Raw genomic sequence first — 10,417 nt, 5'->3', positions numbered from 1 at the left:
AGAGGAATAATTCACTGCTTTGGGAGGTGATGAGACCATGAGGGTGGAGCCCTTGCGAATGGAGCATTTGTGCCTTCATAAACCAAACTCTCATTCCCTCCTCCCACCGCAAAAGATCCTCAAGAACCTGCAACCCAGACACAGGCCTCGCCAGACACCATCTGCACCTCGGCCCTCACCTGTACTCTGCAGCCTCCAGAGCTAAGAGAAGTTGCAGTTGTCAAGTTTTGTTCTGGGAGCTGTGGACTCAGACACGCAGCTGTGCAAGAGCCACAGAAGCACAGGCCAGTCAAGGGTGAGTCTTCAGCTTCCTGGTGTAGTGGCTTGTCCTTAGGAATATTCGAGCCGTCTGCCACCCAATGTGAAGGACACCAGTGTGCCTCTTAACCCATGGATTCATCTCCTTGCACACCCCCATATCAATTGCTCGCTCTTCAATGAACAGCCCATTGGCCAAACAGATGTCATGTTTCTCCTCCTATCCAGGGGGCTCTGCAGGCCGCTTCCTCCCTGCCTTCTGTCCTTCCTCCACTGGTCCTCTTTCTCCTCTGCTAACTACTGTTATTTCTCATTACCACTCTCATTATTTGGAGATGCTTGGGGACAGACCCAGAGCCTCAGGCAGGCACTCTACCACTGAACCAACATCCCCACACCTTTCTTCTTTTATTATTTGTTTATTGACTTTTTGAGACAGGGTTTCTCCGTGTAGCCTGGCTGTCCTGGAACTCACTCTGTAGACCAGGCTGGCCTCAAACTCACAGGGATCCGCCCGACTCTGCCTCTCAAGTGCTGGGATTAAAGGTGTGGGCCCCCACCGCCTGGCATCAGCATGTGGGGGGGGGTCAGAGGCCACCCTCCAGTGTCAGTTCTCACCTTCACTTTGTCCCCATCCTATGCCAGCCAACTGGCCCACACATGTCCAGAAATCCTGTGTCCATCTTTTAGTCCACACATGTCCAGAAATCCTGTGTCCATCTTTTAGTCCCCCACTTGGGGCACTGAGATCACAGACATGCATCATCTCGTGTTACCAGCCTTTACACACGCTCTGAGGGTCTGAACTCAGGTCCTCACAATTGCCCGGCAAGCGCTTTACCCACTGAGCCGTCTTTCCACCCACCTTTCTTTTTGAGTTCAGCCATGACTGATGAGCTCCAGCCTCCAATGGGCTAGCGACGTATTTTATAATAAACATTATGAAAACTCTTCACAATCAAAAGTTTGCCTATGCAGGTGGATCTCAGGGTTTGAGACCAGTCTGGTTTACAGAGTGAGTTCCAGGACAGCTAGGGCTACACAGAAAACATTATCATAAAAAAAAATAGAAACACACACACACACACGAAAGAGTTTGCCTGTTACTGTAGTCTTAGAAGCCACCTTACACTGCATCTAAAGGTTCTTAGTGTGGGACTTGGAACCCACGGACCTGAGCCTGAGGGGCTTGGGATCCCAGCTGGTACACCCCAGTTACCTCACCATAGTCGAGGTGGGATCAACAGGTTTCACAGAGGTCCCAGCAAAGCCCCCAAATACAGAATCTCCCCCCCCCCGGAAGTTTGGAAAGTCCTGATGGGCAATGACTTCAAGGAAGCCCCAAGCCATCTTTCCTGGAGCAGGTGTCACAGTAGGGAGGGACAATCCCAGAATCCAGCTCTGGCATCTGTTCAATATTTCTGGGCCAGGTACATGCATGTCTAAAACCTGCTTCCTAGTCAGTGAAGCTGCCGCCCAACTCCACCTCCCAACACGAATGACGTAAAGTCACAGTCCACCTAGCCCTTGTCCCCTCTGTCTTGGTCCTGAAAGTTCCCAGCACAGGACAGAAAGCACAGTCTCCTTGTCTGCTGTCTGTTGCTGTCATACACACCTTGTCAAAAGCAGCTTGGGGAGGAGAGGGTTCATTTCAGCTTACAGCTGCCAGTCCATCATTGAGGGAAGGCGGGGCAGGAACTCAAGCAGAAGCAGAGGCAAAGGCAGGAACCACAGAGGAAAGCTACTTACTGCTTTGCTCTCCTGGCTTGTCAGCTTGATCACCCCAACCCTGCCACTCCCTAGCCCTCTACCATTCCCCCTTATACCCACATCTCAAAAATCAAACACAAAAACCAGACAAGGCAATGAAAATGTCTTGTCAAACATGGAACTAAATTTTGTCCCCCCCCCGAGTTTTTTGTTTTGCTTTGTTTTTGTTTTTGTTAAGACAGAAGGCCCTGGGAATGTGGCAATTGGTAGAGCACTTGCCTAGCACACACAGGGTCCTGGCTTCATCTCCAGCACTACATAAACCAGGGGTAGTGTCCCATGGCTACAGACTCAAAAGTTGAGAGGAAGGCAGGAGGATCAAGATTCAGGGTCATCCTCAGCTAAGTTGCAAGTTCAAGGCCAGCCTAAGCTACATAAGACCCTGTCTCAAATAATTACATAATTTATCAACAGACCAAACTCCTTAGGTCTTCCCCATGCAGGTCCCCAAGCACAGTGCACGTATCTCACTAGCCCTGGCTGTTTCCTCTTGCCTCCCTCCCATCAACTCCCTTGTCAGCACAGCTGAATCGTGGGAAGCTTGTACGAGCTTGAGGGTAGAACCCGACAGTAGGAGAAAAGCCATCCTGTCTTCCCTGGTACTGGCACCACCAGAACCACCTGCACACTGCTCAGAGGCCAGTGGTGATGGGGACACATTCTCCCATCCCACAGCAATCCCTGCAGCCTGAGTGTGAGCCATGGACTGTCAGTCCAGGGATATGGAGCAGTCCCAGGGGCATCCTCAGCGGTCAGAATGACCCAAGAAAGGCCCCAAATCAGCATGGGGTCTTAGACAGGTCCTTTGCCATGGGAGGTGGTCCCTGTGCCCTGCACCATTCTCCATCTCTGGTCCAGCGTTGGGGTCCCCTGGATGTCTGCTGCCATCTACTTGGGACGCCGTGGCCTCTTGGCGCTGCCACCCTGGGGCTTGGGGGGATTGTTGGGGGGCAGTGGGCTGTGACGCCGGCCTCTGCTGTCTGTAGACCCTGCAATGGATGGGAGACTAGTTTGTAGCCAGACCAATGAAAGAGAATCTAACACTCGCCAGACACTGTGTCTTTAGCCCCATTATGACCACATGCAGCTCACAGGCCTGGACTCCCCTATACACACACACACAGACCCCAACACACACACACACCACACACACACACACACACATATATACATACACACACACCACACACACACAGACCCCAATACACACACACACCACACATACACACACACATATATACATACACACACATATATACATACACACACCACACACACACACCACACACACACATATATATACATACACACACAGACCCCAACACACACACACCACACACACATATATATATACATACACACACACATATATACATACACACACACCACACACACACACATATATACATATACACACACACCACACACACAGACCCCGACACACACACACACATATATACATACACACACACACCACACACACACATATATACATACACACACACAGACCCCGACACGCACCACACACCACACACACACACACATATATACATACACACACACACACACACATCTGAGACAGGCAGCTTACTTCATCAATACCAGAGTCCATTTTCAGCTATCACGTGTGACCTCCAAGGTTTTTCCTCCTCACCCTTCAGGCTGAAGTAGCCCGCCTGCTCCCTGGTTACTCTGGACTCTGTTTGAGAACATACCCAGCAGCTCTGGCCAAACGCAACAAGGTTGGGGGCCCGTGTGGACCTTTCCCTGTCCCTCACACTCAGAGATACAGTATCAGGCAGGCTGTCATTCAGTCATTCAGCACCTGGGAGAGCCCTTCTTCCAGAGCCCTTTACTCTTCAGTGCAAACAGCAGCGTGAGGGAGGGTTAGATGCAGCAGCAGAAAGTGAGGTCAGACAGCAGGAAGGACCTCCCACTTGGCCCCCACCCCTAAAATCCTGGTAGTCCAACAGTCCAAGGACGTTTGACTTCATTCAATGGCTTAGTTATCAGGTGGTTCAAGTGTTGACAAGATGGTACGAAGGGTACCAGAGGATGCTTGCCACCCCAGGAGGGGATTGGGGTAGCTCGGGCTTCTCCATCTGAGATGAAGATGACGTGAACATGAACACTGATGTGGCCATCCTCGCAGCTGGGGTTCAGTAATGCACAGGACGAGTTCGAGTCATAGGGACAAGGCTGTGACCATCAGGACTGATGTCTAGACTGGCCACTGTCCTGCAGAGTGGATGGGATCTTAGTCAAGCAATCCACAATAGCCTCAGCTTTAGAGGAAGAAGCCAGAGTGAGCAGTGGTGCAGGGGCTTCACCCTAGGATTTTCACCCTACCATTCATGAGGGAGGAGGATTGTGACTTCCAGGCAGCCTGGACTACATTGTGACTATATATATGGCTGGGGAAGCTGCTATCCTAGATCATAAATTGAGATTGAAGTTATAGAGTGAAATAATAATACGTGTGTGTGTGTGTGTGTGTGTGTGTGTGTGTGTGTGTGATGTGTCTACATGACAATAAACATCTTTGTTGAGCCGAGAGTGTGCTCCCAGATGCTGTTCCTTGGGCCCCATGCAGGCTACTGACCCTCAGGGATCTCCTCATCTCTGTCTCCTCAGATCTAGGATTACAAACACACCACCTCAAGGGCTTTTGTTGTATGGATTTCAGTGATCAATCTCTGGTCCTCACACTTGCACAGCAAGCATGCACAGAGTTAACTATGCCCTCAGCCCCAGTGAGAATCCTTTAAAAAAAAAACCTGGAGGATCCATATGCAGTGGGTAGGGAATGGACTCACCTGGGTGCCCAGACACTTAATCCTTGGCTCCAGTCCCCTGGTGCCACCTCCCCAGGACAGAGCCCTGAGACACACACACCCCCAATTCTCCTCATCCTGACCCTTGCCCCGCTCATTTCCACCCATTGACTCCACTGAGCAGGGTGCCTGTTCTATAAGTATCCCATTCCCAAATAGGTCGTCCCCTGCAACACTGAAGGCCGCCACCCTCCTCCTCCCAGCTGCATCCGGACCTCTCCTGCCCACCTCGACCCTTGACCCTCAGCTTCCAGCCATTCACTCTGGACTAGACATCTCATTCAAATTTAAGGGAAATGCTTGAGAGGGGAGTGAAGTGCTCCATCAGGGATGCCAGGAAACTTTGGCTGGGATGAGGTCAGCTTGGAAAGCCACCTGGTCTCCACTCTCTCCTCCCAGTCAGCAGAAAAGGCTGGGCCAGGGAGACAGAGAGCTCAACTTCCAGTCCAGGCTGTCCACTCACTGCCCAGGTCACCCCAACCCTCTGTCTTCTGAGAGCATTACTGTCCTCCAAACAGGTCACAAGCAGCAGAGGCGTGGAGCACGGAGGGCTGTATAGCATGGAGGCTGCTGCTCTATCAGTTCTCCCACAGATGGGACACGAATATCCAAGATGCCAGAGGGGTAGAGATGGGGGCACAGGTTTGGAGGTACAGACACTGACCTCGGATGTCACGCGGCAGGAGGGGAGGCCGGCTTGGGGCTGCGTTGTTCTGCCACATGGCGCTGGGGAAGGTGAAGCTGACCTCCGGCACATGAAGCGTGTTTTCATCTGAAGGACACAGCAGCAATGGGAAATGTTATCTGGAGGGACGCCCTACCAAAACTATAGGCCAGACTAAGGAGTGGGAAAGAGGTGAGTCTCTTCCTCAGGACCTCAGCTCCACAGGGGGTGGGGTGGGGGCTAAGAGAGAATGAAAGATGGGGAGAAATAGAAAGAAAAAAAAGTTTCTTTGTCTTATTTGAGTCAGGCTCTCATATAGCCCAGGCTAGCCTAAAATTCACTAGGCAGCCAAGGATGACCTTGAGTTTCCAAATCTCCTGCCTCCATTTCCTTAGTGCTGGGATACAGCCGTGCACTATCACACCCGTCCATGGTCTTGGGAATGTAACCTGAGGCTCCATGCTTGCTAGACAAATACTCAACCAGTTCAAATCCATCCCAACTGCTTATATCTACACAGAAGTAAACTCTGCATTCAAACCTGAACAGATGGACCTAACTTTCCAGGTTACTGGCACATGCACCCAACAGTCAATTTCATCAAACTGAGAAAAACAAAAGCCAAAACTCACACCAAAAAGCACGGCCGGCAGGGGACAGATAGCCCACACTGCTCCCCGTCTTTGTCTGGTATGACTTGAGAAACAGAAAACCTTATTTTTCTTTCTTTGACTTCCATATGTTGTGGAATATTAGTTTAATGATGCAAAGATGTGTTGCAGTTTTTATGTTGCATTTATTTAACTCTGTAAAGCTGTGTTACTTTGTCTAAAACACCTGAGTGTACTCCTAAAGAGCCCAACGACCAACGGCTAGGCAGAAGAGAGAAATAGGCGGGGCTGTGGGAATAAAAATGAGGAGAAACCTGGGCTGGGGGTGGGGGGGAGAAGAGCAAGGAATGAGAAAAGGAGGACGCCAGGGGCCAGCACCCAGCCAGCTACGGAATAAGAAAGAGAGAAAGAAAGAGAGAAAGAAAGAAAGAAAGAAAGAAAGAAAGAAAGAAAGAAAGAAAGAAAGGAAGAAAGGAAGAAAGGAAGAAAGGAAGAAAAGAAGAAAGGAAGAAAGGAAGGAAGAAAGGTATATAGAATAAAGGAAAGTAAAAAGCCTAGAGGCAAAATGTAGTTAAAAAGAAACAGGATAATTTAAGTTTAAAAAAAAAACTGGCTAGAAACAAGCCAAGTTAACGCTGGGCATTCATAAGTAAGAATAAATCTCTGATTTATTTAGGAGCTGGTTGGTGGGCCCCCAAAGAGTAAAAACAAAATAAAACTAAGCAAAAACAAGCAAACAAACAAAACCCAACTACACTCATACCTGCGTGAAAACTGAGACTGGGTTTCATCTTGGAGGCCACAGGGACAGCAGGAAAAAAGCTCTTCCCTGGCGGCTTTGGTGGCTGGAGGTGTGCTGGAGACAGCTGGCTCTCAGATGGATGTTCCGTCGAGGGCTGGTGTTTCTCTGTCGTCTGCAGTTTGGTAAAGGTACATACATGGAAGGAAGGTACAAGGAAGTGCAGAGGATGATGAGGTCATTTTCAGTAAACATCTACTGTGTGCCAGAGTAGCAGAACCAGCCCCAAGCAAATGAGGAAAGGATGGATGAGTCTGACTCCTCCCCTCTCCTTACGGGGTGAGTGACACACGCATGGGTCCTAACACGTTGCCCAGGCTGGCCTCAAGCTCCCAATTCTCTAGCCGCAGTCTCCTAAATGCTGGTATTAGAAGCCTGCATCACAATGCCCAGTCTTCGTACCACTCTCTCGTCAGGAATACCCTGCCTGTATGTAGGATGTAGGTTGGTCAGACCCTCTGTCACTAGTCAATACCAAACACTGGGAGCACAGAATCGGATAGTGGTGGACCCGAGGAATTGATTCTCACGTGCCACTCAGAGGACTTGTTCTGAAGCCAACCGATGACCCTTTCCTTAAATTAAACTACATGTACTGACTGATGCCATAGGTCCGTGGTCAGCACCTGCCTAGAATCCCCCGGTGAGGGGCTGAGTGTGGTTCAGAAGTAAAGTTCTTGCTTAATGTGTGCAAGGTCCTGGGTTCTATCCCTAGTACCATGAAAGAAAGGAAGGAAGGGAGGGAGGGAGGGAGGGAGGGAGGGAGAGAGAGAGAGAGAGAGAACGAAAGAAAGAAAGAAAGAAAGAAAGAAAGAAAGAAAGAAAGAAAGAAAGAAAGAAAGAAATTTAATCCTGGGATTGGCACATGAAAGCTCTCAGGTCACGGAGCTGCATTTCTCGGGCTTTAACTGCACACAACGTTAAGTGGACACCATCGGTTTGGGTCATGCCGTGGGCTCAGGCACTGTGAACAGCTGGTGTCAGGCGGCATATTTTTCTGCTACCTCAAGTGCAGGGATCCCATACATGTGTGACAGTGTGAGTGTCCGTCTGCTCTCTCTGCCCTCTTCTTCTGCCTCAGTTTTACCCCAGCAACCAGACAGACATCTACATACTTGTTGCAGGCTCCAGGTGAATGAGGGTGACCTTTTCCTCCCTGCCTTCCTCTCCAAAGAGCGGTCCCTGCTGGGGCTGGCATGGGGCCACCTCCAGTCTGCAGGGCTGGGGTCCCTGGAGTCCAAGCAGCTGCCCTCTTTGTCATACACTTTGCAGCGACGGCTGGCTGCTATGAGGGCAATGCTCTTGGTGCCCAGGGCCATCTCCTTGAGGGCCTGGACACTCAGAGGGGGGCTGTTCATCTCTCCTGCTGGCTGTGGCAGCCTCAGCTCCAAACCAGCTGCGGGCGGCAGTCTAGACACCAGGCTCTTTACACCGAGAGTATTCGGCTTCTGAGGAAGAAAAGCACAGGTCACCTACAGTCACTATAGTAACAGCATGGGACCCCAGAAGCAGTCCCTCCCCATGCAGTCTAGCTGGGAAGGGGCCTCCCTCTAGCTAGCGCCCTGCATACCCACCTCAAGCACGGGAGGTGTCAGCAGGATGCGGAGGGCTGGTGGAGGGAGAAGAGAGTCTTGCTTCCCAAGCCTCCACAGTGGAGTGCTTTTTGAGGACCTGTTCCCATCACTGTGGATGAAACAGGAGACACTCTGGAGGCCCTGGGTCCTTGGCCACAGCCTGGGCAGCCGGGATCCAGCCTCAGCTGCTGTTCCAGCCCAGAGCACTACAGTCCGTGCACTGGGCGAGGTGCTGGCCTCAGCTGTGTTGCTGTGGCTGGGACCAGGCTGGCTCATCCATGCTGGTCACCTACTGTGGCAGGAGGCAGCACAGTTTTGCAATGGATCATGCACTGCCCTCTATACAAGGTGGAAATACACAACCCTGCTGTTCGGTCTGGGCTTGTCAAGTTAATCCTGATAGAGACTTATCATGTAAATGAATCCCTAGGCGTGTCTGTGAAGGGTTATATAGATCCGGTGAACTGAGGTAGGAAGTCCCACCCTAAATCTTGTGGCTCCATCCCACAGGCTGTGGTCCTGGACTAGATAAGAAGGACAAAGTGAGCTGAGCACCAGCATCCTCTCTCTGCTTCTTAACTGCAGAAGTCATGTCTTCTCCACCATAATGACGTGTACCCTCGGACGGGCTCGGTAAGAACCCCTGCCTAGAATCCCCCAGTGAGGGACTGACTAGGATCATGGACCAGTGGTAGAGCCCCTGCCTGGAGCCCTCCAGGCAAACACCAGGGCCTGGCTAGATTCAGTCCCTAGTTCCTGCACGGGAGGGGGGGGGGCTGTCTCACATAGTACAGCGCTTGCCTTGCATGCACGAAGCCCTGGGCTCCATCTGTACAAGTTGGATATGCCTATAATCCTAGCACTGGGGAGGCAGAGGCAAGGGGACTATAAATTTATAAATTCAAGGTCATCCTTGGCCACATAGTGAGCTTAAGGCCTGCCTAGGCTATATGAGACCCTATCTCGGAAAAAAAAAAAAGGTAAACAAAAAGATATTGAAGTCACTTTTGTGTTCTGTCTCCCTCCCTCTCTGTCCTTCCTTAGTATGTAAGGACACAGCAAGAAGTCGGCCATCTTCCAGCCAGGAAGAGGCCCTTACCAGGTTTTGTCACACCTCTGGGAGGCTAAGCTGGCCGGCTTCCATAACTGTGAGACAATTCATGTCTCACTTTGTTAAGGCAGCTGCAGTGACAAGATAATCTTGTCAATTGGTCAGACGTGAACTCCCCCCCCCCCGATAGAGTTTCTCTGCGTTACAGTCCTAGCTGTCCTGGAACTCACTTTGTAGACCAGGCTGGCCTTGAACTCTCAGAGATCCGCCTGCCTCTTCCTCCCACATGCTGGGGTTAAAAGCTTGCGCCACCACTGCCCAGCCCAGATGTGAACTCTTAAACTTCCAGACAGAGCCCATGGGTGTTGAACTTACTGGTGTGAGTTTTCATCTTGGAAATTGCCACAGAAAAAGAGGATAGAGGGGGAAAGTGAGGAAGGCTTTGAGGGTAGGGCTAAGTGGCACTGAACACACTCGGGACAGAAACACCCAGGAACCAGAAAGGCCACTTCCAGCCTCAGACTTGTCAAATGCCTCAACTCACCGCTGTCCCATGCAGCCGGTACCTCTTGGAATGAGTCTACTATTCTTTAAGTGTGTGTATATGTATGCATGGGTGCGCATGTCTGTGCAGATGCATGAGGAGGAAGTATATGTGCATGTGTGTTCATATGAAGGGCAGAGGACATATCAACTGTCGTTCTCCAGACTCTGTTCACCTTGCTGTTGTGAAAATGGAGCCTGGAGTCTCCAAGCAGATGCTGCTGGCTGGGCTAGTGAACGCTAAGGCAGCCGCCTGTCTCCACCTCCTCAATACAGAGACGGCAGTTTACATGTGCCATCCTGCCCAGTCACT

At 50.8% G+C, this 10,417-nt stretch overlaps 1 protein-coding gene across 1 annotated transcript in view; it reads right to left on the bottom strand.

Annotated features, from left to right (window-relative positions):
* Nucleotides 1–5,440: 5,440 nt before the first annotated feature.
* Nucleotides 5,441–10,417, bottom strand: part of LOC101994742 (kinesin-like protein KIF19) — a 55,079-nt gene continuing 50,102 nt past the window's right edge. The window contains exons 17-20 of the mRNA XM_005368067.1: nucleotides 8,511–8,619; nucleotides 8,052–8,384; nucleotides 6,901–7,051; nucleotides 5,441–5,634 (exon numbers count right to left, since the gene is read on the bottom strand). Of these exons, the coding sequence (XP_005368124.1) occupies nucleotides 5,441–5,634; nucleotides 6,901–7,051; nucleotides 8,052–8,384; nucleotides 8,511–8,619 (787 nt within the window). The remainder of the gene's footprint in view (nucleotides 5,635–6,900; nucleotides 7,052–8,051; nucleotides 8,385–8,510; nucleotides 8,620–10,417) is intronic.

This window comes from Microtus ochrogaster, unplaced genomic scaffold (genome assembly GCF_000317375.1).
Source record: "Microtus ochrogaster isolate Prairie Vole_2 unplaced genomic scaffold, MicOch1.0 UNK27, whole genome shotgun sequence".
NCBI lineage: Eukaryota > Metazoa > Chordata > Mammalia > Rodentia > Cricetidae > Microtus > Microtus ochrogaster.
This window is presented reverse-complemented; position numbering and strand designations above follow the sequence as displayed.